The sequence below is a fragment of the Pongo abelii genome, chromosome 3, assembly GCF_028885655.2.
Source record: "Pongo abelii isolate AG06213 chromosome 3, NHGRI_mPonAbe1-v2.0_pri, whole genome shotgun sequence".
NCBI lineage: Eukaryota > Metazoa > Chordata > Mammalia > Primates > Hominidae > Pongo > Pongo abelii.
Window position 1 is genome coordinate 7286988 of NC_071988.2, and position 27608 is coordinate 7314595.

The 27608-nt window shown below is 42.4% G+C and overlaps 1 protein-coding gene across 6 annotated transcripts in view; it reads left to right on the forward strand.

The window, feature by feature from the left end:
- Positions 1 to 27608, forward strand: part of EVC2 (EvC ciliary complex subunit 2) — a 155862-nt gene that overhangs the window by 114474 nt on the left and 13780 nt on the right. For all 6 annotated transcript variants that reach the window (XM_024246309.3, XM_024246308.3, XM_054553703.2 and 3 more), the window contains 2 exons: positions 17647 to 17874; positions 26532 to 26746. In XM_024246309.3, the coding sequence (XP_024102077.3) occupies positions 17647 to 17874; positions 26532 to 26746 (443 nt within the window). The remainder of the gene's footprint in view (positions 1 to 17646; positions 17875 to 26531; positions 26747 to 27608) is intronic.

Genomic DNA, 27608 nt, shown 5'->3' on the forward strand with positions numbered 1-27608 from the left:
AATTGACACTCTAACATCACAATTAAAAGAACTAGAAAAGCAAGAGCAAACACATTCAAAAGCTAGCAGAAGGCAAGAAATAACTAAAATCAGAGCAGAACTGAAGGAAATAGAGACACAAAAAACCCTTCAAAAAATTAATGAATCCAGGAGCTGGTTTTTTGAAAGGATCAACAAAATTGATAGACCACTAGCAAGACTAATAAAGAAGAAAAGAGAGAAGAATCAAATAGACGCAATAAAAAATGATAAAGGGGATATCACCACTGATCCCACAGAAATACAGACTACCATCAGAGAATACTACAAACACCTCTATGCAAATAAACTAGAAAATCCAGAAGAAATGGATAAATTCCTCAACACATACACTCTCCCAAGACTAAACCAGGAAGAAGTTGAATCTCTGAATAGACCAATAACAGGCTCTGAAATTGTGACAATAATCAATAGCTTACCAACCAAAAAGAGTCCAGGACCAGATGGATTCACAGCCAAATTCTACCAGAGGTACAAGGAGGAACTGGTACCATTCCTTCTGAAACTATTCCAATCAATAGAAAAAGAGGGAATCCTCCCTAACTAATTTTATGAGGCCAGCATCATCCTGATACCAAAGCCGGGCAGAGACACAACCAAAAAAGAGAATTTTAGACCAATATCCTTGATGAACATTGATGGAATTTTTCAGATTTTTCTAAGACTGAAAATGTTTCCATTCTGCCCTCATGCTCAACTGATAGCTTGACCAATCTAGAAGTCTGGGAAATTTTCCTGAATTTTATTAATGATTACATCTCCTATTCTCTAATTTGTCTTTCTAGAACTCTCGGGATTCCAGTGTTGACCTCTCGTCCATTATTTCTTTTTTTTTCCTTTTTTTTTTTTTACTATTTGTCTTTTTGCTTCACTTGCTGGGGGATAGCCTAAGTTTTATCTTATAAGCCTTTAATTGAGTTTTTCATTTATGTTTTCAATTTCTAATTCTTCAAGAGCATCTTCCTCCACCATCCCAGTGCTGTCTTCCTAAAGAAAAAACATTCTCTTATTGTTTTGAGGCTGCTATAACTTGTTATATCTTTCTAAGAATATTAAGGATTTTTTTTTTGATTCCTGCATATTCACTCTTACCTCCATGTTCATTAGAGGCTTTCCCAGGTATGTGGTCATCTTTGGTGATATGATGATATTTAAGAGTGGGATAATAAGAAACTGCCTTAAGGCTCTGAGCCTACAGCCAGGGCTTGTAGACTGTGGCCTTCACTCTGGTGGCTGGGCTGGGCCACTCTGTAGGGGAATCCCCAGTGTGAGTATCTTTAGATCTTTCATCAAGGCTAGTTGAATCCCCCAAAAAAGACCACTCCAAGTCTTTTTTCTAGATGGTAAAGGCATGGCTGCCCAACATTTGGGAAGCCAAATGCAGGAAGAGAGCTGGGGTTTTAGTAGTCAGTATGTAAACTTTCACTAGGGCCCTGTGTTTTCAGATGTGCCTCAGTTTCCTTCCCTAAATGCAGAGACTTTTCCTGAGACTAAATCTCCAGTCATCTGCTGGGTGTAGGGAAGAGAGTGGCCTGCTGAGCAAAGGATGGGTGGGGGGAATTCTGGGAGCCTGTTTCCTAATGAGATATTTAGCCTTTTCTTCTGTTTTAGCTCCATCTTTTACCTCCCACTTCTAGATGTGTCTGATGTCTACATTTTCTGAGACTTGGGAAGGTAGATCTGCAGTGTAAATTATGTTGCTTCTTGCTTACTCCATGGCTTACTTAGGATTCAGTTTTTTGGGATCTATATAGTTCTTTCCCAATCAGTCATCCAGTTTCTAACTTTCAAAATTTTATCACTGTTGTTTCCTCTCTCATTTCCCCCATATTTACCCTCTGCCTTGAAGAAAGCACTGGATGCATCTTAAAAATTCACTGTTCTTCACTAGGAATCTCCACTGTAAACATTTTTTTTATATTCTGCATGTACTTTATCATTAGAAATGAAGAAACCTCTCTAAAATAGGGGGAAACACTCAATATGGCAAACCATTATCTTTTTTGTGCAACTTGAAAGAAATCCTATTTAATAATGATGTGAAATAGGATTTAATCCTATTTAATAATGATGTGAAATAGGATTTAATCCTATTTAATAATGATGTGAAATAGTGAAAATAATAAAGTGGTAATGATGATGACAGCTACTGTTTAGTAGGTACTCAGTAGGCATCAGGTACTATTTCCTTTTCACAGGAAAAACAGACTCAGAGAGGTTAAGCAACTTGCCTTGGTCACACAGCTAGTTCAGTGGTAAGTTTGTATGTAAGAGTTAATAGATCAACCTTAAAATACAACAAAGAAAACTATGCCAAGTGATGTGACAGGATGCCCCTCATTTCTCTGGGGAATTTGCGCTTTGATAATATAGGTGATAGAGGTGGTAGAAGTATCTTTCTAGGCATATAAATTAATTTGTCTATGTCTAAAATTTAAGCACTAATGATGCTTATTTAGCAAAATAGTATTTCATTCGACAAATATTAACTCAGTGGACCATCAGTGAATCTACTTTCCTCCTGATACAATATGCCACAGGGAGTTTTAAACATTTCCCATCTTTTTACCTGCTCTGGGTATCTTGAACCCATTCAGCAGAACATGGATTAAACTAACCTGATTTTTAAGAGGAACAGCCACTAGAATGGGAATCTTCTTTTATTTTGTTGTATTTTATTTTATTATTATTATACTTTAAGTTTTAGGGTACATGTGCACAATGTATAGGTTAGTTACATATGCATACATGTGCCATGCTGGTGTGCTGCACCCATTAACTCATCATTTAGCATAAGGTATATCTTCTAAAGCTATCCCTCCCCCCTCCCCCCACCCCACAACAGTCCCCAGAGTGTGATGTTCCCCTTCTTGTGTCCATGTGTTCTCATTGTTCAATTCCCACCTATGAGTGAGAATATTCGGTGTTTGGTTCTTTGTTCTTGCGATAGTTTACTGAGAATGATGATTTCCAGTTTCATCCATGTCCCTACAAAGGACATGAACTCATCATTTTTTATGGCTGCATAGTATTCCATGGTGTATATGTGCCACATTTTCTTAATCCAGTCTATCATTGTTGGACATTTGGGTTGGTTGCAAGTCTTTGCTGTTGTGAATAGTGCCGCAATAAACATACGTGTGCATGTGTCTTTATAGCAGCATGATTTATAGTCCTTTGGGTATATACCCAGTAATGGGATGGCTGGGTCAAATGGTATTTGTAGTCCTAGATCCCTGAGGAATCGCCACACTGACTTCCACAAGGGTTGAACTAGTTTACAGTCCCACCAACAGTATAAAAGTGTTCCTATTTCTCCACATCCTCTCCAGCACCTGTTGTTTCCTGACTTTTTAATGATTGCCATTCTAAATGGTGTGAGATGGTATCTCATTGTGGTTTTGATTTGCATTTCTCTGATGGCCAGTGATGGTGAGCATTTTTTCATGTGTTTTTTGGCTGCATAAATGTCTTCTTTTGAGAAGTGTCTGTTCATGTCCTTGGCCCACTTTTTGATGGGGTTGTTTGTTTTTTTCTTGTAAATTTGTTGGAGCTCATTGTAGATTCTGGATATCAGCCCTTTGTCAGATGAGTAGGTTGCGAAAATTTTCTCCCATTTTGTAGGTTGCCTGTTCACTCTGATGGTAGTTTCTTTTGCTGTGCAGAAGCTCTTTAGTTTAATTAGATCCCATTTGTCAATTTTGGCTTTTGTTGCCATTGCTTCTGGTGTTTTAGACATGAAGTCCTTGCCCATGCCTATGTCCTGAATGGTACTGCCTAGGTTTTCTTCTAGGGTTTTTATGGTTTTAGGTCTAACGTTTAAGTCTTTAATCCATCTTGAATTAATTTTTGTATAAGGTGTAAGGAAGGGATCCAGTTTCAGCTTCCTACATATGGCTAGCCAGTTTTCCCAGCACCATTTATTAAATAGGGAATCCTTTCCCCATTGCTTGTTTTTCTCAGGTTTGTCAAAGATGAGATAGTTGTAGATATGCGGCGTTATTTCTGAGGGCTCTGTTCTGTTCCATTGATCTATATCTCTGTTTTGGTACCAGTACCATGCTGTTTTGGTTACTGTAGCCTTGTAGTATAGTTTGAAGTCAGCATGATGCCTCCAGCTTTGTTCTTTTGGCTTAGGATTGACTTGGCGATGCGGGCTCTTTTTTGGTTCCATATGAACTTGAAAGTAGTTTTTTCCAATTCTGTGAAGAAAGTCATTGGTAGCTTGATGGGGATGGCATTGAATCTATAAATTACCTTGGGCAGTATGGCCATTTTCATGTTATTGATTCTTCCTACCCATGAGCATGGAATGTTCTTCCATTTGTTTGTATCTTATTTCATTGAGCAGTGGTTTGTAGTTCTCCTTGAAGAGGTCTTTCACGTCCCTTGTAAGTTGGATTCCTAGGTATTTTATTGTCTTTGAAGCAATTGTGAATGGGAGTTCACTCATGATTTGGCTCTCTGTTATTGGTGTATAAGAATGCTTGTGATTTTTTGTACATTGATTTTGTATCCTGAGGCTTCGCTGAAGTTGCTTATCAGCTTAAGGAGATTTTGGGCTGAGACAATGGGGTTTTCTAGATATACTATCATGTCATCTGCAAACAGGGACAATTTGACTTCCTCTTTTCCTAATTGCATACCCTTTATTTCCTTCTCCTGCTTAATTGTTCTGGCCAGAACTTCCAACACTATGTTGAATAGGAGTGGTGAGAGGGCATCCCTGTCTTGTGCCAGTTTTGAAAGGTAATGCTTCCAGTTTTTGCCCATTCAGTATGATATTGGCTGTGGGTTTGTCATAGATAGCTCTTATTGAGATACGTTCCATCAATACCTAATTTATTGAGAGTTTTTAGCATGAATGTTGTTGAATTTTGTCAAAGGCCTTTTCTGCATCTATTGAGATAATCATGTGGTTTTTGTCTTTGGTCCTGTTTATATGCTGGATTACATTTATTGATTTGCGTATATTGAAGCAGCCTTGCATCCCAGGGATGAAGCCCACTTGATCATGGTGGATAAGCTTTTTGATGTGCTGCTGGATTTGGTTTGCCAGTATTTTATTGAGGATTTTTGCATCAATGTTCATCAAGGATATTGGTCTAAAATTCTCTTTTTTTCGTTGTGTCTCTGCCAGGCTTTGGTATCAGGATGATGCTGGCCTCATAAAATTAGTTAGGGAGGATTCCCTCTTTTTCTATTGATTGGAATAGTTTCAGAAGGAATGGTACCAGTTCCTCCTTGTACCTCAGGTAGAATTCGGCTGTGAATCCATCTGGTCCTGGACTCTTTTTGGTTGGTAAACTATTGATTATTGCCACAATTTCAGAGCCTGTTATTGGTCTATTGAGAGATTCAACTTCTTCCTGGTTTAGTCTTGGGAGGGTGTATGTGTCGAGGAATTTATCCATTTCTTCTAGTTTTTCTAGTTTATTTGCGTAGAGGTGTTTGTATTATTCTCTGATGGTAGTTTTGTATTTCTGTGGGATCGGAGGTGGTATCCCCTTTGTCATTTTTTATTGCGTCTATTTGATTCTTCTCTCTTTTCTTCTTTATTAGTCTTGCTAGTGGTCTATCAATTTTGTTGATCTTTTCAAAAAACCAGCTCCTGGATTCATTAATTTTTTGAAGGGTTTTTTGTGTCTCTATTTCCTTCAGTTCTGCTCTGATTTTAGTTATTTCTTGCCTTCTGCTAGCTTTTGAATGTGTTTGCTCTTGCTTTTCTAGTTCTTTTAATTGTGATGTTAGGGTGTCAATTTTGGATCTTTCCTGCTTTCTCTTGTGGGCATTTAGTGCTATAAATTTCCCTCTACACACTGCTTTGAATGCATCCCAGAGATTCTGGTATGTTGTGTCTTGGTTCTCGTTGGTTTCAAAGAACATCTTTATTTCTGCCTTCATTTCATTATGTACCCAGTAGTCATTCAGGAGCAGGTTGTTCAGTTTCTATGTAGTTGAGTGGTTTTGAGTGAGATTCTTAATCCTGAGTTCTAGCTTGATTGCACTGTGACCTGAGAGATAGTTTGTTACAATTTCTGTTCTTTTACATTTATTGAGGAGAGCTTTACTTCCAAGTATGTGGTCAATTTTGGAATAGGTGTGGTGTGGTGCTGAAAAAAATGTATATTCTGTTGATTTGGGGTGGAGAGTTCTGTAGATGTCTGTTAGGTCAGCTTGGTGCAGAGCTGAGTTCAATTCCTGGGTATCCTTTTTGACTTTCTGTCTCGTTGATCTGTCTAATGTTGACAGTGGGGTGTTAAAGTCTCCCATTATTAATGTGTGGGAGTCTAAGTCTCTTTGTAGGTCACTCAGGACTTGCTTTATGAATCTGGGTGCTCCTGTATTGGGTGCATGTATATTTAGGATAGTTAGCTCTTCTTGTTGAATTGATCCCTTTCGCATTATGTAATGGCCTTCTTTGTCTCTTTTGATCTTTGTTGGTTTAAAGTCTGTTTTATCAGAGACTAGGATTGCAACCCCTGCCTTTTTTTGTTTTCCATTTGCTTGGTAGATCTTCCTCCATCCTTTTATTTTGAGCCTATGTGTGTCTCTGCACTTGAGATGGGTTTCCTGAATACAGCACACTGATGGGTCTTGACTCTTTATCCAATTTGCCAGTCTGTGTCTTTTAATTGGAGCATTTAGTCCCTTTACATTTAAAGTTAATATTGTTATGTGTGAATTTGATCCTGTCATTATGATGTTAGCTGGTTATTTTGCTCATTAGTTGATGCAGTTTCTTCCTAGCCTCGGTGGTCTTTACAATTTGGCATGATTTGCAGTGGCTGCTACCGGTTGTTCCTTTCCATGTTTAGTGCTTCCTTCAGGAGCTCTTTTAGGGCAGGCCTGGTGGTGACAGAATCTCTCAGCATTTGCTTGTCTGTAAAGTATTTTATTTCTCCTTCGCTTATGAAGCTTAGTTTGGCTGGATATGAAATTCTGGGTTGAAAATTCGTTTTTTTAAGAATGTTGAATATTGGCCCCCACTCTCTACTGGCTTGTAGAGTTTCTGCCGAGAGATCCACTGTTAGTCTGATGGGCTTCCCTTTGTGGGTAACCCGACCTTTCTCTCTGGCTGCCCTTAATATTTTTTCCTTCATTTCAACTTTGGTGAATCTGACAATTATGTGTCTTGGAGTTGCTCTTCTCGAGGAGTATCTTTGTGGCGTTCCCTGTATTTCCTGAATCTGAATGTTGGCCTGCCTTGCTAGATTGGGGAAGTTCTCCTGGATAATATCCTGCAGAGTGTTTACCAACTTGGTTCCATTCTCCCTGTCACTTTCAGGTACAGCAATCAGACATAGATTTGGTCTTTTCACATAGTCCCATATTTCTTGGAGACTTTGTTCATTTCTTTTTATTCTTTTTTCTCTAAACTTCCCTTCTCGCTTCATTTCATTCATTTCATCTTCCATCACTGATACCCTTTCTTCCAGTTGATTGCATTGGCTCCTGAGGCTTCTTCATTCTTCACGTAGTTCTCGAGCCTTGGCTTTCAGCTCCATCAGCTCCTTTAAGCACTTCTCTGTATTGGTTATTCTAGTTATCCATTCGTCTAAATTTTTTTCAAAGTTTTCAACTTCTTTGCCTTTGGTTTAAATTTCCTCCCATAGCTCGGAGTAGTTTGATTGTCTGAAGCCTTCTTCTCTCAACTCGTCAAAGTCATTCTCCATCCAGCTTTGTTCCATTGCTGGTGAGGAACTGCATTCCTTTGGAGGAGGAGAGGCGCTCTGCTTTTTAGAGTCTCCAGTTTTTCTGCTCTGTTTTTTCCCCATCTTTGTGGTTTTATCTACTTTTGGTGTTTGGTGATGGTGATGTACAGATGGGTTTTTGGTGTGGATGTCCTTTCTGTTTGTTAGTTTTCCTTCTAACAGACAGGACCCTCAGCTGCAGGTCTGTTGGAGTTTGCTAGAGGTCCACTCCAGACCCTGTTTGCCTGGGTACCAGCAGCGGTGGCTGCAGAACAGCGGATTTTTGTGAACCGCAAATGCTGCTGTCTGATCGTTCATCTGGAAGTTTTGTCTCAGAGGAATACCCGGCCGTGTGAGGTGTCAGTCTGCCCCTACTTGAGGGTGCCTCCCAGTTAGGCGGCTCGGGGGTCAGGGACCCACTTGAGGAGGCAATCTGCCCATTCTCAGATCTCCAGCTGTGTGCTGGGAGAACCACTGCTCTCTTCAAAGCTGTCAGACAGGGACATTTAAGTCTGCAGAGGTAATTGCTGTCTTTTTGTTTGTCTGTGCCCTGCCCCCAGAGGTGGAGCCTACAGAGGCAGTCAAGCCTCCTTGAGCTGTCGTGGGCTCCACCCAGTTCGAGCTTCCCGCCTGCTTTGTTTACCTAAGCAAGCCTGGGCAATGGCAGGCGCCCCTCCCCCAGCCTCACTGCCGCCTTGCAGTTTGATCTCAGAGTGCTGTGCTAGCAATCAGTGACACTCCGTGGGCGTAGGACCCGCCGAGCCAGGTGTGGGATATAATCTCCTGGTGTGCCGTTTTTTAAGCCTATCGGAAAAGCACAGTGTTATGGTGGGAGTGACCCGATTTTCCAGGTGCTGTCTGTCACCCATTTCTTTGACTAGGAAAGGGAACTCCCTGACCCCTTGTGCTTCCCGAGTGAGGCAATGCCTCGCCCTGCTTCGGCTCGCACATGGTGCGCTGCACCCACTGTACTGCGCCCACTGTCTGGCACTCCCTAGTGAGATGAACCCAGTACCTCAGATGGAAATGCAGACATCACCCATCTTCTGCGTCGCTCACGCTGGGAGCTGTAGACCAGAGCTGTTGCTGTTTGGCCATCTTGGCTCCACCCCCTAGAATGGGAATCTTCAAATGCACATTTATATTTCAGCAGCGTTTCTTTAGCGTTACTCTCCCAATGTTTGGATGCAAGTTTCTTGATAATGTTACCTGCAGCAAATATGTATGAATCTCTGGCAACTTTAATTCTTCCCTCCTAAGAAGAAAGAATTAACCAAGGAGCATAAGACAGAATGAAACTGAGGCAAGTTTTCAAACAGGAGTAAATGTTTATTGAAAAGCTTTAGAGCAGGAAGAAAAGGAGGTAACGCACACTTGAAAGTCAGGTGACTTGAGAGACCAACTGCACAGCTCAACCTTTGAGTTGGGGTTTTATACATTGGCATACTTCTGGAGGGTTGCATCCTGTATTAGTCCATTCCCACACTACTATAAGGACATACCCGAGACTGGGTGATTTATAATGGAAGGAGGTTTAATTGATTCAGAGTTCTGCAGGGCTGGGGAGACCTCAGGAAACTTACAATCATGGCACAAGTGGGAAGCAAACATATCCTTCTTCACATGGCAGCAGCAAGGAGAAGTGCAGAGCAAAGAGGGAGAAGAATCCCTTATAAAACCATCAGATCTCATGAGAACTCACTCACTCTCAGGAGAACGGCATGGAGGTAATCACCCCCATGATTCAGTTACCTCCTATGACAGGTGGGGATTATGAGAACTACAGTTCAAGATGAGATTTGGGTGGGGACACAGCCAAACCATATCACATCCCTTCTCCCGTGATTCTTCCCTTGGGGTGGGCTGTTCACATGCACAGTGACCTGCAGGCACTTGGCAGGAGTCACATATGCAGTGTTTTTACAGAAGTTGTGCACCTGCTCACTTGCGGCGTTCTTCCTTACCAGTAGAATGTTCCTAGAAGATGATATAGTAGTTATACTCTGCCATTTTGCCTCTTAGTGCACATGTGTGAGCCCACTTGCCCAGCTCCTCAGTTCTTATCCGGAAGCTGCTGATCACCAATTTCAGGTTTTTACTATCTGTTGGGAGACTGCTATTCCCTGGTACCAGCTGCAACCAATTATTATTTTAAAGAGGCAGTTAACAACCACTTGACCATCACCTGATGGCCACCTGACATTCCTGGTAGTTGGGGGGCTCTCTCCTGCCCTGCTCATGTCTGACTGGTTACCTACTGTAACAATAAGACCTCTCTCAATGCCTCTCTTGCCACTGGAGGATGTTGCTAGTGGCACTGCTAGATTCTCCATCCCTTGGCCCACTTTTCTCCAAGGAGGGCATTTGTGATTGGTGGGATTAAAGAAGGAATGGGGCAGGCTCAGCTCAGCCCCCTCCTCTCTGGGAGCCAGCATTCCTGTAGGAAGCCCCTCTTACCTGTTTTTTAAGTGATGAATTTCATAAGGAAGACTACTCTTGGGGGATTGTGAATTTGTTTGGATACAGATGTGAGCCACATTCTCCAATCTAGTTTTCATCAATATGAAAGCTGACATTAGGCGCCTAGCTGGCTCACCCTTGCATCTAGTTGTATTTGTTTCCAAACTTGGGCAAGGAGAGGTGTGATTTATTAAACTCTTTAGAATCCCAATAACTCTCTGCTGGTTGACACAGGTAGACTTTATTACATGTTTAAAGGACATTATAATGCATAGATGAAGCTTTTCCTTTGAAATCACATGTTGTCAGGGAAAAGTAGTAAGGAAATTGTTTGAACTTCTCGTTTAAAGAGTATTTAGCAGCATATCATTTTGCAAATGAATTTGTATTATTCTCAGTGGCTTGAATATTTAATGAAGCCTGTCATTAATACCTCATAGAAATGCAAATCTGTGTTGTTTCCCAGGATTTCTTCTAGGCAAAGGATTAAAACCCTCTCTAGACACACATTCTCGTGGTGCTGGAATTAACAAATTAAGCTTTCCAAAGAAGAAAAAATAATTTTGGAGAAGCTTTTTTTTTTTCTTTTTAATTTCACTGTGCATGTTGTTCATATAGTATATACAAAAGGCTTTACACTTCACCCACACTTATGCATGCATTTATATAAATAAATCTTGAGCTTTCCCTTACGGCCATCTCATTCTGCCCTCTGCTCTGCACCTCTGCAGGGGTCTGGGTCTTACAGGACACTTGGACCACCACCCACCCACCCAAGAGGGGAAGATGGAGACCACACAAAGATAACATGAAAACCCTAGCACATGGTAGCCATGTAATAAGGAAGACTTCTGTCAGCTGAAGCATGATGAGGTTCATAAATTTGGAAAGGAGACCTTTATTTCTCATAATGGATTGTAGCCTGCAGGGTGGCCATTCTGACGGGCTAGGAAGCATAGCCTCTGGTTAGAAGCTGAAAACAGGCACTTAGAGAAAGGGACAAAGGAAACAGGAATTTATGCTAAATAGGGTGGTTTAATATACATATTTAATAAGCTATAAGAGGAGTCATGAATATTTATGAAAGGAGAAACATGCACAAGTGTCATTCAGCTTCACACCCCTTCATGGGTCCTGTGTCTCCACCCAAATCTCATCTTGAATTGTAGTTTACATAATCCCCATGTGTGTCATTGGAGGGAAGTGGTGAGAAGTAACTTAATCATGGGGGCAGTTACCCTCATGCTGTTCTCGTGATAGTGAGTGAGTTCTCATGAGATCTGATGGTTTTATAAGGGGCTTTTCCCCCTTTTGCTTGGCACTTCTTGCTGCTGCCATGTGAAGAAGGATGTGTTTGCTTCCCCTTCTGCCATGACTTGAATTTCCTGAGGGCTGGGGAGGCAATTAAATCTCTTTTCTTTATAAATTACTCACTCTTAGGCAGTTCTTTATAGCAGCATAAGTACGGACTAATACAGGTCCCATGTACAAAAAAATGGTGGTGCTAGCATGATCTAAGGGTGGTGTTTTCTACCTTCTGACATCAGAATGTGAAGAAGAGGACACTAAAACCCTTACTGAGCATCCTCCACAGACTGTCCAGAACCACTTTGTGGTCAGTGTGTGTTATCACGAAGGAACGCTGGTTGGTTGCTTTGTCAAAACAGCAAAAAGGAGGGGCAGTGTCAGGCAGTTGGTTGATATCGGGGTGGAGTCTTTTGGAAGAGCTGGTTTCTGTTTAGCCCTTAGGGAAGAAAACCTAATGATGGTTAGTGAGGGAGGGGGTGTAGTGTGTGTGTCCAACCTCCCATCCCATTAGGGCTGGGAACTCAACTTCCAAGGTTTCTCTGGGGTCTCCTTGGCCAACAGGGGGCCCATTCAGTCAGTTAGGGGGCTTAGAATTTTATTTTTATTAATCACCTCTTATCCCAATTCTTGCCATGCCTTGCCCATCACTCAACTTTTTCCTGTTTAGGGACATCCAGCTCTCTTGCCCTTCTCACTGTCTGAGGGGAAGCTCTGCCTTCTTGTCCCTGACAGTTCAGGACCTCTGCAGTATGGGTTCTTCTCCCCCCACCATCTTTACAGCTTCATCTCCCACTTTCCCTCTTAGCTTTTATCTAATTCAGCCTTACAAGTCTCTGTAGGGCTCCCTGCCTCAGTACCTCTGGACATGCTGTTCCTCTTCCTGAATGCCTGGATCTTTCAGTGTCTGCTTCAAATGCCAGTGTTGTCATGACCTTCCCTGACCCCTCCACCTTCTCTTTTCTCTAAATCACATAGCACCGTACATGGACCTCCCTTATAGACCCCACCATATTTCACCTTCGGTAATAAGAGTATTAACACCAGTACCACCAACAAGGACAACAGCAGCAACATTTGTTAAACACTCCAATGTGTCAGGCACTGTTCTTAGCACTTAACAGTATTAGATTATTTAATAATCAGAATAACCCTATGAGGGACTTCTGCTTCTGACCAAGACAGAATAAAAAGTATCAGAATTACCCCTCACCTAAAACAAAACAAACAAAATCTATGGAACAGTGATTCTCAGGACACTGGACAGCAGTCAAAACTGATCCCTAAGAAATAAGAAATAAAGGAGTTCAGCCCTGTCATTGTCCCAGCTTACTGCCCTAAAAGGGTTTCCAGGCTGAGGCACAGCAAGAAAGAACCCAGCAGGTCTACTAGGGTAGACCCCTTGAGTAAAAGAGACAAAGCTAAGAATTTGGGGAAGCCAAGTTGGCTAGATTTCGCAGGACAGAATCCCAGAAAAGAAAGAGCTGCATAGAGAAAACTCCAGAGGTGTCCACTGGGTCCCCTTGAGTATTCTGCTGAGACCTGCTCAGCACTTCCATGGAAGAAAATTGCTCAGAGCTAGGGGAAAGACCACCCAAAATACTTAGAGAGAAGCGTACACAGTGTTCACACCAAGCTGGGGATAGTGACAGTTCCTTCCAGCCAAACTAGAAAGCCTCAATTCAGAGGACATCAGATATAGTACTCAAAAAGGTCTTGCCTCGGCAGTGGAAATAATGAGCCCTATGCTGGTCCCACATAAAAGAGCTTAAAAACATAACCCAAAAGGTCAGCCTGTTTCCAAGTAGCTTAACTGCATCTCACAACAAAGCTGAAGAATAATTATAGAAACACAAAAATATCCAGGATCCAACAAGGTAGAATTTACAATGTCTTTAGTTCAGTTAAAAAGTACCAGGCATGAAACAAACAGGAAAATATAACTCCTCATGAGGAGAAAAATCAATCAATTGAAACCAGTCCAGAACTGACACAGATGTTAGAATTGACAGAGAATGGCATTAACCCATTTATGCCTAGTGTTCCATTATTGGAATGCTAAGCTTGTGGGAGTTATTTATATTGTACTGCTCAAGGGCATCACCAAGTTCTGATTTTTCACACACAAAAAATGGCAACCTCCAGCATAAATGGGGTAAAAGAGTCATTATAATTGTGTTTAATATGTTCAAAAATGGTTAAGTATAGATATGGAAGATGTAAAAAGATATATCTATATGTCTATATTTACATCTATACCACACGTATTTTTGTTCCCTAGAAGTTTGATTTGAATATACACACACACACACATATACATGTGTGTGAGAATTAACAGCAGATTAGACATTGCAGAAAAAAATTAGCTTGAAGATATAGCAATAGAAACTATCTAAAATGAAAATAGAGAAAAGTGAACAGAGTACCAGTGAGCCATGAGACAACTTCAAGTGGCCTAATGTGTGGATAATTGGAAATCCTGGAGAAGAGGAGAAAGAAAAAGAAGGATGAAAACATATTGGAAGAATTAACAGCTAAAATTTTGCCTAATTTGATGAAAACTGTGTACTCACAGATTTAAGAAGCTCAGTGAATCCCAAGCATAAGAAACTTGAGGAAAATTTTTCCAAGGTACATCATAATCAAATTGCTCCAAACCGTTGATAAAGAGAAAATCTTAAAAGCAACTAAAGGAAGAAGATACATTATGTACACTACAAAGCAAAGAGCAGGTTGACAGCTGATTTCTCATTTGAAATAATGCAAGTGAGAAGACCATGGAGCAATGTCCTCAAAACAGTGAGGAAAACCTGCCACCTAAAATTCTTTACTCAGAAAATATATCTTTCAAGAATGAAGATGAAACAAATTTTTTTACACTTACAGTGCTGAAAGTTTTCCTTACTAAGAGATTAATACTGCAAGAAATGTTATAGGAAATCAGGCAGAAGGATTTTCATAACAGATAGAAATCTAGAACTAAGGGAGGAGACCACCCCTCATATTGTCTAATATGCCTAATTTCTACCTCCAAAGAAAGAAGAAGTAAAAAATAAAAGGCAGAAATGAAATCCACAAGCAGACAGCCCAGCGCCACACCCTGGGCCTAGTAGTTAAAGATTGACCCCTGACCTAATTGGTTATTTGCATAAAAAAGGCACTGTGAAGATCCCTGTCCTGTTCGGTTCCTTTCTAATTACCAGCGTATGCAGCCCCCAGTCACGTACCCCCTGCTTGCTCAATCAATCACAACCCTCTCGTGCAGACCCCGTTAGAGTTGTGCGCCCTTAAAAGGGATGGGAATTGCTCGCTCAGGGAGCTTGGCTCTTGAGACAGGCATCTTGTCTATGCTCCTGGCCGAATATACCCCTTCCTTCTTTAACTCGGTGTCTGAGGGGTTTTGTCTGCAGCTCTTCCTGCTACAGAACCACACAAAAAAATGAGCAATGGGAATGGTAACTACATAGGTACTTATGTTAGATTCTCTTTGAATTTTAAAAACCTTCCAAAAATTGACTGATTGTACATCCAATGGAATATTATGCAGCCATAAAAAGGAAATGAAGTTTTCATACAAGTAGATGAACTTCGAAAACATTATGCGAAGTAAAAGAAGCCAGACACAAAAGGTTGTTATTCTGTAGTTCCATTTATATAACATATCCCGAATAAGGAAAATCATAGAAACAGAAGATTGGTAGTTGCCAAGGACTTGGGGGTGGGAGGACTGGGGAGTAATTGCTTAAAAGGTGTGGCATTTGCTTTTGCTTTAGGGATGGTGAAAATGTTCTCAGACTAAATAGAGGTGGGGGCTACTCAATCCTAAATGTCACTTAATTGTTGACTTTAAAGTAATAAATTTTATGTTATGTGCATTTCACTTCTATACAAGAAAATTTTAAAGATTAACTTGTTTCAATGAAAATAGTAACAGAGCAGTGTGACGTTTATAACGTGTATACAATTAAATGTGTGACAGAAATAGCACCAAGACCAGGAAGAAAGAAATGGAAGTAAATTAGCATAAGGTTGATAAGCCAAAAGTATCTGAGAAAGGTCTCAACCAATTTAGAAAGTTTATTTTGCCAAGGGTAAGGACACATCCATGACACGGTCTCAGGAGGTCTTGATGACATGTGCCCAAGGTGGTTGGGGCACAGCTTGGTTTTATACATTTTAGGGAGGCATGAGACATCAATCAATACGTGTAAGATGTACATTGGTTTCGTCCAGAAAGGTGGGACAACTTGAAGCGGGGGCTTCCAGATCATAGTTAGATTAAAAGATTTTCTGATTGGCAATTGGTTGGAAGAGTTATTGTCAATAGAAAGGAACATCTAGGTTACACTAAGGGGGTTGTGGAGACCAAGGTTTTATCATGCAGATGAAGCCTCCAGGTAGCAGGCTTCAGAGAGAATAGATTGTAAATGTTTCTTATGAGACTTAAAGAGTCTGATCTCTCTGAAATTCCAAAAGGGAGGAGGGTATAAGGAGGCATGTTCAGCTCCCCCTTCCCATCATGGCCTGAACTGGTTTTTCAGGTTGACTTTGGAATCCCCTAGCTGAGAGGAGTGGTCCATTCAGATGTTTGAGGTGGGGCTTAGAATTTTATTTTTGGTTCTTGTACGCCATGTGAAGTGATATAATATCAATTGAAGGTACCCTGGGATAAGTCAAAGATGTGCACTATAAACCCTAAAGCAGCCACTAAAATAACAAAACAGAGCTATAGCTAATAAAGCAACAAAGGGAGGGAAGGGGGAAGCATAAGAGATCCTCAACCCGGAAGAAGATGGTAAAAGGTAAATCTCAAAATAATTATCTTCAGTCAAAACAGCTAGACAGGTCGGGCATGGTGGTTCACGCCTGTAATCCCAGCACTTTGGGAGGCTGAGGTGGGTAGATCACTTGAGGCCAGGAGTTCGAGACCAGCCTGGGCAACATGGTGAAACCCCATCTCTACTAAAATTACAAAAATTAGCTGGGCATGGTGGTGCATGCCTGTAATCCCAGCTATTCAGAAGGCTAAGGCAGGAAAATCACTTGAACCAAGGAGGTGGAGGTTGCAGTGAGCCAAGATTGCACCACTGCACTACAGCTTGGGTGACAGAGTGAGACGGTGTCTAAAAAAATACAAAAAAAAAAAACAGCTAGATAAAAAAATATGTACTATATGATTCCACTTATAAAAAAACAAACTCTACAAAATGCAGACTTGTCAATTGTGACTGAAAGCACGTCAGTGGTTGCTGAGTGGGGGCAGGGGCTGGGATTACCAAGAACATGGATGTGTTCACTATGCTGGTTGTGGTGATGGTTTCATAGGGGTAGAAATATGTCAAAATTTATCACATTGTGTACTGTAAATATGTGCAGGTTATGGTAAAGAAGTTATACCTCAAGCTGTTTTGATAAAAAACAAACTAAACTCTGTGTGTTGGATGGTATTATTTTCTCCACTTTATAGATGAAGAAGCATAGGTATGCAGAGCTTAATGACTTGCCTGAGGTCAAGTAAACCCTGGGCACCTGGTTTGAAGCCTACATGGAACAAAACAAACATAGAGAAATGAGACCGCTTCAGTGGGAACTATAACCCGAAGGACAAATAGTAGAATTTCAGGAAGGGAGGATGGGAAGACATTTCAGTCATTGCAAAGAGCACGAACCACAGACACAAAGTGCATGGTGTGTAGAGCACAGCGCGCAGTTGGGAAGGGGAGTCCCAGTTGTGCATGTGTGAGTGGGGTAGGGGCAGAAGAACAGACCAGACCTGTCCAGGGGGACCTTGGCTGGGATTGGGGTGGGGAGCTCCTTGGATCCCATGCTAAGGAGTTGAACTTCCATCCTCTAGGACATGGAGAGACTTAGAAGTGTTTTCAGAAGGAAAGCAATGGGCTCAGGTGACTCTTGAGGATGATACATATGGAATGAAGGATGGCTGGGCTCCCTAAGCCCCCTAGCATCTTCATAAGCAGGGACAGCCTTGTCTGATATTGCTCCCTGCAGGTTCCCAGTGCGTCTCCGTTGTAAACCTTTGGTGGTCCTCAGAATCCCAGGTCTGTAAACTCCGAAAGGCTGTTTGTTCTCCTCCACCCTCCTGTACTCACTGCTCTCTGGGTTTGGGTCCATCCCTGTCCCCTCCCAGGTTCGAGGTGAATTGCTGCGGGAGAGAGTGCAGCGCCTGGAGGCACAGGAGGGAGGCTTTGCACAGTCGCTTGTTGCTCTGCAGTTCCAGAAGGCGTCCCGGGTGACCGAGACCCTGTCGGCCTACACCGCCCTCCTCAGCATCCAGGACTTGCTCCTGGAAGAGCTGAGTGCGTCTGAGATGCTGACCAAGTCAGCCTGCACACAGATCCTGGAGTCGCACAGCCGGGTGAGTGCAGGCGCTGGGAAGGAGAGGGGGACAGCTGGTTCTTTCTGGTACCTACCTCTGCATCTTCCTCTGTGGAACAGGCTGCAACCCCCAACCTGTCTGTGCTGTGGGGTTGTGGTGAGGATTAAATGAAGTGACTTATTGGAGAGTACTTTGCACTCTCTCAACCAAAGATGGCTCTATTTCATTACTCTGAGAAGCAACCCTTTTGGATTTTAGCATCTCTGAAACTTGGCAGGTGCCATGGTTTCGTTGGCAGTATTGTTTCTTTTATTGTGCTAGGGAGGACAACAGTGTATCTTCCAATTAGCAGCATCCTAAATGCAACAATGTATTGGGTTATTTATTATTTTAAAAATTCTAATTATTAGCATTATCGCAACATGCTACATTCTTTCCAAAATGTGAGAGGTATATCTGCAAAACAAAAGCTATGGTAATAACTGTTTTGGTGACTAATTTTAGGTCTTTTATGTGTAGATTTTAAATTTCATTTATTATCTATTATTATCATAGTTACTTACAATAAGGAAAAAACCCCTCACATTTATTGAAACCCTAGTATGGAGAGGGAAGCGCTACTAAGTTGTGAATAGACATGCTCTCACTTCAGTGTTAATAATTCTTTACTTAGTTATACTTATTAAGGCAGGAGAATCGCTTGAACCCAGGAGATAGAGGCTGCAGGGAGCTGAGATCATGCCACTACACTCCAGCCTGGGTGAGACAGAGCGAGACTCCGTCTCAAAAAAAAGAAGTGTGTTTCTTCTGAAATACAGCATAAACAAAATAAAAAACAAAACTACCGTAGAATTGATAAAGTGAAGGGATTTTTTTTTGAAAAAAGTCTAATAAAATATACAAACCCTTGGCAAGAGCAACCATTAAAAAATATAAAACACAATAATATTAAGAGTATAAAAAGCAACATGACTATAGATGCAGTAGAGTTTTTTAAAATAAGAGAATGTTATGAACAACTTTATACAGATGAATTCAAAAACTGAGATGAATTCAAAAACTAGAAAAATGCAAATCACCAAAATTGGCTCAAGTAGAAAAAAAAGTCTGATAACCCTGTTGCCATGAAAGAAATTTATTCAGTACTTTAAAATCTTCCAAACCCACACAAAAGACACCCAACTCCAGTAGTTTTGTAGATGAACATTGCCAAAGTTTAAGGTATTTTGCCAGTCTCATATATGAATTATTCCTTGTATTAGGAAAAATAGGGAATATTCCTCAACTCATTTTATCACGCTAGATAACTTTAACACCAAAACCAGACATGAACAGTACCAGAAAGAACAATTATACTTCAATCTTGCATGTGAACATAGATGTACCATTTGAAAACAAAATAGCAGAATACAGCCATCTATAAAAAATTAATACATTATGGATAGGTTGGGTTTATTCTAGAAATATAAGGTTGGTTTAACATTAAAACATCCATTTACAAAATTCACCTGATTAACAAATTAAAGGGGAGTGACTCATGTGATCATTTTAGTATATAAAGAATATGTCTTTATATTAGTCTGTTCTTGCATTGCTATAAGAAATACCCTGAGACTGGGTAATTTATAAAGGAAAGAGGTTTAATTGGCTCATGGTTCCACAGGCTATACAGGAAGCATGATGCATCTGCCCAGCTTCTGGGGAGGACTCAGGAAACTTACAATCATGGTAGAAGGTGAAGGGAAAGCAGGCATGTCTTACATAGCCAGAGCAGGAGGAAGAGAAGTAGGGGGAGGTGCCACACACTTTTAAACAACCAGATCTCATAATGACTGCATCACGAGAACAGCACTGAAGGGTTCATGCTAAACAATTCATGAAGGACCCCCATGATCCAGTCACCTCCCACCAGGATCCACCTGCAACATTGGGGATTACAATTCAACATGAGATGTAGCCCCACCAAAATACCATGTTCTTCTCACATTTCAAAATATAATCATGCCTTCCCAACAGTCCCCCAGAGTCTTAACTCATTCTAGCATTAACTCGAAAGTCCAAAGTCTCATCTGAGACAATGTAAGTCCATTCCACTTATGAGCCTATAAATTAAAAAAACAAGTTAGTTACTTCCAATGATGCAGTGGAGCCACAGGCTCCATATTCCTGTTCCAAAAGGGAGAAATTGGCCAAAAGAAAGGGGCTACAGGCCCCAGGCAAGTCTGAAATGCAGGATGGTAGTCATCAAATCTTAAAGCTCCAGAATAATCTCCTTTGACTCCATGTCTCATGTTCAGAGCATGCTGGTCCAAGGGATGGGCTCCCAAAGCCTTGGGCAGCTCAGCCCCTGTGACTTTGCAGGATTCAGCCCCAGCAGCTGCTCTCAAGGGCTGGTGTTGAGTGCCTGCAGTATTTCTAGGCACAGGACACAAGCTGTCAGTGGATCTACCATTCCAGAATCTAGAGAATAGCAGCCCCCTTATCACAGCTCCACTAGGCAGTATCCCAATGGGTACTCTGTGTGGGGGCTCCAATCCCACATTTCCCCTCCGCACTGCCCTAGTAGAGGTTCTCCATGAGGGCTCTGCCCCAGCAGAAGGCTTCTGCCTGGACATTTTGGCTTTTCCGTATATCCTCTGAAATCTAGGCGGAGGCTCCCAAGACCCAACTCTTTCATTCTGGGCACCTGCAGGCTTAACACCACATGGAAGCTGCCAAGGCTTACAGTTTGCATCTTCTGAGCAGTGGTCCAAGCTGCACCTGGGGTCCTTTGAGCTGAAGCTGGATGCAGGAAGCAGGGTTCCAAACTGCTGCACAGGGCAGCAGGGCACTGGGCCTGGTCCAGGAAACCATTCTTCTCTCCTAGGCCTCTGGGGCTGTGATTAAAGGGCTGCTGTGAAGGTCTCTGAAATGCCTTCGAGGTCTTTTTCCCATTCTCTTGGCTATGGTGGGCTGCAAATTTTCCACACTTTTACACTCTGCTTCTCTTTTAAATATAAGGTCCAGTTTCAGGTCATTTCTTTGCTCACACATATGAGCATAGGTTGTTAGCAGCCAGGTCACATCTTGAATGCTTTGCTGCTTAGATATTTCTTCTACCAGATACCTTAAATAATCACTCTCAAATTCAAAATTCCACAGGTCTCTAGAGTAGGGGCACAATGCCACCAGTCTCTTTGCTTAAGCATGGCAAAAGTGACCTTTACTCCAGTTCTCAATGAGTTCCTCATCTCCATCTGAGACCTCCTCAGCCTCGAATTCATTGTCCATATCACAATCAGCATTTTGGTCACAACAATGTAACACATCTCTAGGAGGTTCCAAACTTTCCCTCATCTTTCAGCCTTCTTTTGAGCCCTCCACACTCTTCCAACCTCCTTTGGTTACCCAATTCCAAAGCTGCTTTCACATTTTCAACTATTGTTATAGCAATGCCCACTCCTCAGTACCAATTTTCTGTATTAGTGTGTTCTCACATTGCTATAAAGAAATACCTGAGACTGGGTAATTTGTAAAGAAAGGAGGTATATCTAGCATTATATACCTAATGCTAAATGGCAAGTTAATGGGTGCAGCACACCAGCATGGCACATGTATACATATGTAACTAACCTGCACATTGTGCACATGTACCCTAAAACTTAAAGTATTATAATAATAATAAAAAAAAAGAAAGTAAGAATGATACAAAACAAGTAGAACTAAGGAATAATAGTAAAAGTTACAGCATTCTGAGCCTTCTAGAAAGAGGTTGAAATGATTCAGCATGCACATGAATGTTTGTAATGATGATTCCATTTCATAAAATAATACTTCAATTACATGTAATACGATGCAATTACTAAAAAATAGAAAATTTGTAAAGTAACTCACAGAAGCTTCTATCTAAAATTGTTAAATTAAAATTTAAAAGCCATTTTTGGTTTGTAGGGAGTTATATTTGAGTTATCTGGAGAAAAATAAACTTATGAAGGATAGCAAAAAAAAAAAAAAGAAAGGAGGTTTAATTGGCTCTTGATACTGCAGGCTGTACAGGAAGCATGATGCATCTGCTCAGCTTCTGTGGAAACCTCAGGAAGCTTACAATTATGGCAGAAGGCAGAGGGAAAGGAGGCACATCTTACATGGCTGGAGCAAAAGGAAGAGAGAGTGGAGGAGGTGCTACACAGTTTTAAACAACCAGATCTCACTATAACTCACTATCACCAGAACAGCACCAAAGGGATGGCGCTAAACCATTCATGAAGGATCCACCCCCATGATCCAATCACCTTCTAGCAGGCCTCACCTCCAACACTGGGGATTACAATTCAACATGAGATTTAAGCAGGGACACAAATCCAAACCATATCAGTCTTTAATTGAATTTAACACCCATTCAAGATAAAACTCCATAGCAAATTAATAATAGGAGGAAACCTCCACAGAGTGCTTAGCCAAAGCCCACAGCAAGTATTACACTCGAGGTGATTAGCATGGAGGCGGATCACTGCCCTGAATTCCAGATGGAGGAAATAGAGCCTGCAGAGGGAAGAGTAGGTCCAAGGTCATTTAGTGAGTTAGGGGCAGAGTGAGACACCAGGAACATTTAGCCTCCAGTGCATGATTCATCTGCTTATCCTAAGTGCCCAAGAAACACCCTCAGTACAGCCCTAAAACACATAGTTGTGCTTTTTACTTGAGACCACACTGATTTCTATTAGTATAATAATTGGAGAGTACAACATTTACATTTTCGATTTTATCCTAAAACTCTTTTGAGTAACTCCTACCTCCAGTTTGTTTAGAACAGAGAGTTAATGTGTCCTGAGTTGGGAACAGCTGATAAATCAGATGATGCCATATTATTAAATGAGTGGTAAGGCAATGCATATGATACACTCTTACTTGAGTTTGCATTTGATATGAAGACAAGCCTGTTGTTTTGTTCCAGATATTAGACTTGCATTCTGCAATTTGCTCATTCTGTGTAAACCACTTTCCTATTGGGAATGGGCTTTTAGGCTGTTAAACATTCAGGAGAATTAAAAAAGCATGAAATAGAATGCTTTGGAAGAAATTACTCCTAAGAAAACTGTATCAAGCGCCTCATCTGATGAAAGATTTAGACTCACTTTGCAAAATTGGAACATATGCAAGGCTCAGTTGGATCAGAAGGCCAAGTGACAATGATAGGCAAATTTAAATGGGATGGACTTACTCCTAACAGATAATGTGACCCCAAACAAATGGTACCCACTGTATTTGCATTTCAGTTTAAATTGCTGTGTGTTTACTTTCCCGAGCCTCACTTGGCATCTTCTTCTTCTTCTTTGTTTATTGTTTTGAGACAGAGTCACTGTCACCCAGGCTGGTGTGCAGTGGGGTGATCTTAGTTCACTGCAACCTCCACCTCCTGGGTTCAATTGATTGTCCTCCCCCAGCCTCCCGAGTAGCTGGGACTATAGGCATGCATCATCATGCCCAGCTAATTTTGTATTTTTAGTAGAGACAAAGCTTCACCATGTTGGCTAGGCTGGTCTCGAACTCCTGACCTCAAGTGATCCTCCCACCTTGGCCTCCCAAAGTGCTGGGGTTACAGGCGTGAGCCACCACGCCCAGCCTCGGCATCTTCTGATCTTCCCTCTGCCTTTCTCCCCACGGACCACTGGCCACCATCTGTTGATTCTGCCTGGGCTTTCTGCTTTCCACCTTTGGCTGCCCAGCTTCACTAGACTGATATATCTAGACCAGAACAACAGAAATAACCTTGATATTAACCAGCATCAGTGGAGCTCTCATTATGTCCAAAGCAGTGGGCTAAGTGTTTAAACCTCATGTCAATCCCATGACATTTTCATACCCATTCTACAGATGAAAGAGCTGAGGCTTAGGAAGGTTAAGTCATTTCACCAAGGTCCCACAGCTGAAAAGCAGACTTTAAACCTGCCTCCAAAGCCCATGCTCCTGTCCTAACCTCAATTTCTGCCTACCTCCCTTTCTCCCTACTCTAGTTACCCGCCTGCACGGTGGCCAAGGGGATATTTCTGAAAAACAAAAGTGATGATTCACAGCCCCATCCCCAGCTCTACATTTAAAAATCCCACCTTTCACCACTCCCTCTCTCAGATCCTGCATTTTAGCCCCTGGACCTTCTTGCTGCCCCCGAGCATTGGAGACACATTCAGGCATGTGTCCCTTTGAAGGACCTCTGCCTAGAATGCTTCTGCTCTACCTCCTTGCAAACTCCTATTCATATTCTAAGACAAACCCAAATGTTACTTCCTCTGTGAAGCCATCCATGATTCCCTCTGGCAGAGCTGGTCTCTTCCAGCTCCCGTAACCCTCCATCCCGAAGCAGATGATGGCATTTCCCATCTCTGCAACTGTTGACATGAGTCTCTCCCTCACTAGACAGTGAGTTTTCATGTCTCATTCACCCCTGAATCCCCCAATCTATTATCTGTCTCTCCCCATTTCTGTGTGTGTCTTTCTTCCCCTCCTTCCCTTTTCCCTCCCTCCATCCACACTTCCATCCATCCATCATCAACATCTATATATCCATTCATTCAGCAGATACCTGTGGAGTGATTACTAGGGGCATTAGAGCTGAATGATGGGACCCAGAGTCAGAGACACCTGAAATCACCCCTGACTCTGCCTCTTGCCCAGCTCTGTGATTTCAGGAGATTCCGTTATACTGTCTTGTCTCAGTTACCTTATATATAAAATTAGATGATGAAAAATTCCTGTCTTATGTTATTTTGTGAAGATTAAACAAACTAATTCATGTAACTTTTATAATCTCCTGATACAATCTGGCACCATATTGGCATTCAGTAAATGCCAGCTGCTGTCATCCCCATCATCATCGTTATTATTGTTGCTGTTTCTTCTTCCATGAGCCATGCACTGTGCTGACTGCTGGGGAGAAAGGAGAACACGTCAGCGATGCTCCTGAGTCCCTGACCTCAGCATTTAAAATCTGGCGAGGAAATCAGCTATTAGGGAAGACAATTCCAGAACCAAGTTTTGGATTCCAGTTGTGCCAGGTGGCAGGCAGGTGTAAGGGTGCAGGGGTTTGGGGACACCATCAGCAGATTATAAACCGTGGGACACATTTCCACCTTATATTCCATTCCTAACCAGGGCTCTCCTGGTGCTTGAAAAGCTCTGTGTGTTCCACTGTTCCTCTGGTGACACAGACAGGCTCAGGTGTGACCCTCCCTTCTCAAGGTGGGCTGGGGCTGGCATCTGGGTAGAAGTGGGGTCTCTGTCTCCTGCTCCTGGCCATGCTGACAGTGTGACGGCATACACTGCTGGAACTCCACTGGGCTGTGTTTCCTTGTGGGATGCTGCAGCAAGAGGGATGGTCATAGTTCCACATCTCAGCATGCTAGGAGCCCTGCTCAGGAGTTCTCGAAGGCCCAGCACCCAAATGCTTGGGTGGGATAGAAGGTTCTCCATGTGATGGCCTCCATGCTACAGAGAGATGCAGTCTATCTCTGGCTGATTTTCTTCTGTCATGGTTCTTGAATAGTTTTCCAGAGTCTTTAGGGGGCTTTGAGACCCTTTTGAGTGTTTGATGCAAGCTTTGGCCTCTCTGCAGAAAATAAGACCATTTTGTATCTATTTAGGAGAATCAAGGACCACCCTCCCATGGTGAAGTCCAACCAAGGCCTCTTAGGATTTAACATCCTGTCCACCTTCCAGTCCTAATTATAGTACTGACCAATCTGGTAAATACTGGGTTAAATGTGCCTGCATTCTCCAAGGCCTGGGGCCCTCCTGCCTCCCCCCACCACCCACCTAAGCAGGCTGTAGACAGTTTCTTGGGTGAGATTATCTAATCCTGGTGGCCTAAGAATGCAGATTACTTCTGTTTGGCCTAGGAGAGACAATGTAGCCTAGTGGTTAAGACTGCAATTTCAGAGCCAGCTAGCCTGGTTTGAAATTCAGGATCTGCCACTCAATAGTTACATCATCTGACAAATTAATTTAACTCTGTGTGCCTCAGTTTCTTTACCTATAAAGCAAGAGAACTAAGAGTATGTATTCTGAAGGGTTGTTGTAAGCGTTCAGTGAGATTCACGTATGAAAAGTACACAGAGCAGTGCCTGGCACCCTGACGGTACTGGTGGTGTTAGCCATAGTTGCTGTGTTCCAGCCTGGCTTTCGTCCATGCTGAGTGCATGCAGATACCCCACCATATGCAGTGACAGGTGCCAGCCACCAGACACTTTGCAGGCAAGGAGAAGGAGACACAGCCCTGCCCCCAAAGAGCTCACACTCCAGCAGAAAGGCACAGGACAGTGATTTCAGGTGACAGGAAACGGAGTGCATGCAAGGAGTAGTGAGTGGGCACATGAGGAGAGGGCATCTGTGTCTCCCAAGGAACTCAGGGATCCTTTCGCTGAGGAGCCCTTCACCAAGGAGTTTCCTCTTAAGCCGAGGGGTGAAAGAAGACTGGGGATTGGTCAGGCAGACAGAGAAAGGCACTGCAGGTGGAGGGAATGGCCTATGTGGAGGCATGGAGGTGACACAGGGGTGAGAGATTGTGGTGCACTCACATTGCACCATGTGGCACAGCTGAATGGGGAACCAGGCAAGACAGGGTCACGCCAGGCTTGTAGCAAGACACCCAGGAGGTCAGATTTTGTCCTCCACCCCACCCACCTTGTGCAGTGGGGCTCACCCTCTGCCCCCTCCTTGTGTAGGAGCTCCAGGAACTGGAGAGGAAGCTGGAGGACCAGCTGGTGCAGCAGGAGGCGGCCCAGCAGCAGCAGGCCCTGGCGAGCTGGCAGCAGTGGGTGGCCGATGAGCCCGGGATTCTGAACGAACCTGGGGAGGTGGATTCTGAAAGGCAGGTCTCTACTGTCCTGCAGCAAGCCCTGAGCAAGAGCCAGACATTACTGGAGCAACATCAGCAGAGGTATGCTGTGTGTCCCCTAGCACTCAAAGATATTAGTCCCCAGCAGGCCTGGAGAACCTGGCATCTCCAACTCAGCCCAACTGTACCCACCTGGGCTCACCCTCTTGCCTAAGGTGTCATCCCATTGCTCCAACACGAGCTGCTGGCTTTGTAGCATACTCTTTCTTCCCTGATGCCCTTCTTTTTTAAATTTAATATCATTGAAGTTTTACCAAACGTAATATTTTTAAACTTTTTACTTTGAAATACAGACTCACAAGAAGTTGCAAAGATAGTAGAGAGAGTGCCATGTACCCTTCCCCCAGCTTTCCTTCTTGGTAACATCTGACGTAATCATGGTACGTGAATTGACATTGTCAGAAGACAGTGAACTAGACTACAGGCCTTATTGCAATTTCACCATAAGCATAGTATTTTATATCCTGCTTTTGTAAAATTATAAAAGACAGTCCCCCAGTCTTTTTGTTGTTGTTGTTCTTTCCGTTGTTTTTCAATTCACTTTAGGCACTTAGCCTTGGCTGTGGCATTAAGCATCCTTGGAAAAACACAATTTTTAACAGCTTCATACTTCTCCACTGTGAATAAAAAATGGACATGGAAAGGATTGGAGGCAAAGTCTATACACAGTGTGGTTAATTTTTGCAAACACACGCACACACTAATTGGAAGGAAATAGACCAAATTTCAGTGGATGTGATTTCTGGGCAGTGAGATTACAGATGATTTTCATTCATCCTATCACGCTCTTCTGTGTAAATGCATCAAAGTGCACTTCTGTCCCATTGAAATAATTGTGAGGGGGCCCCATCTGCATGGTTGGAGGGAAATGCTCAAGGCATTGGCTTGATTTAGCCTGGAATTT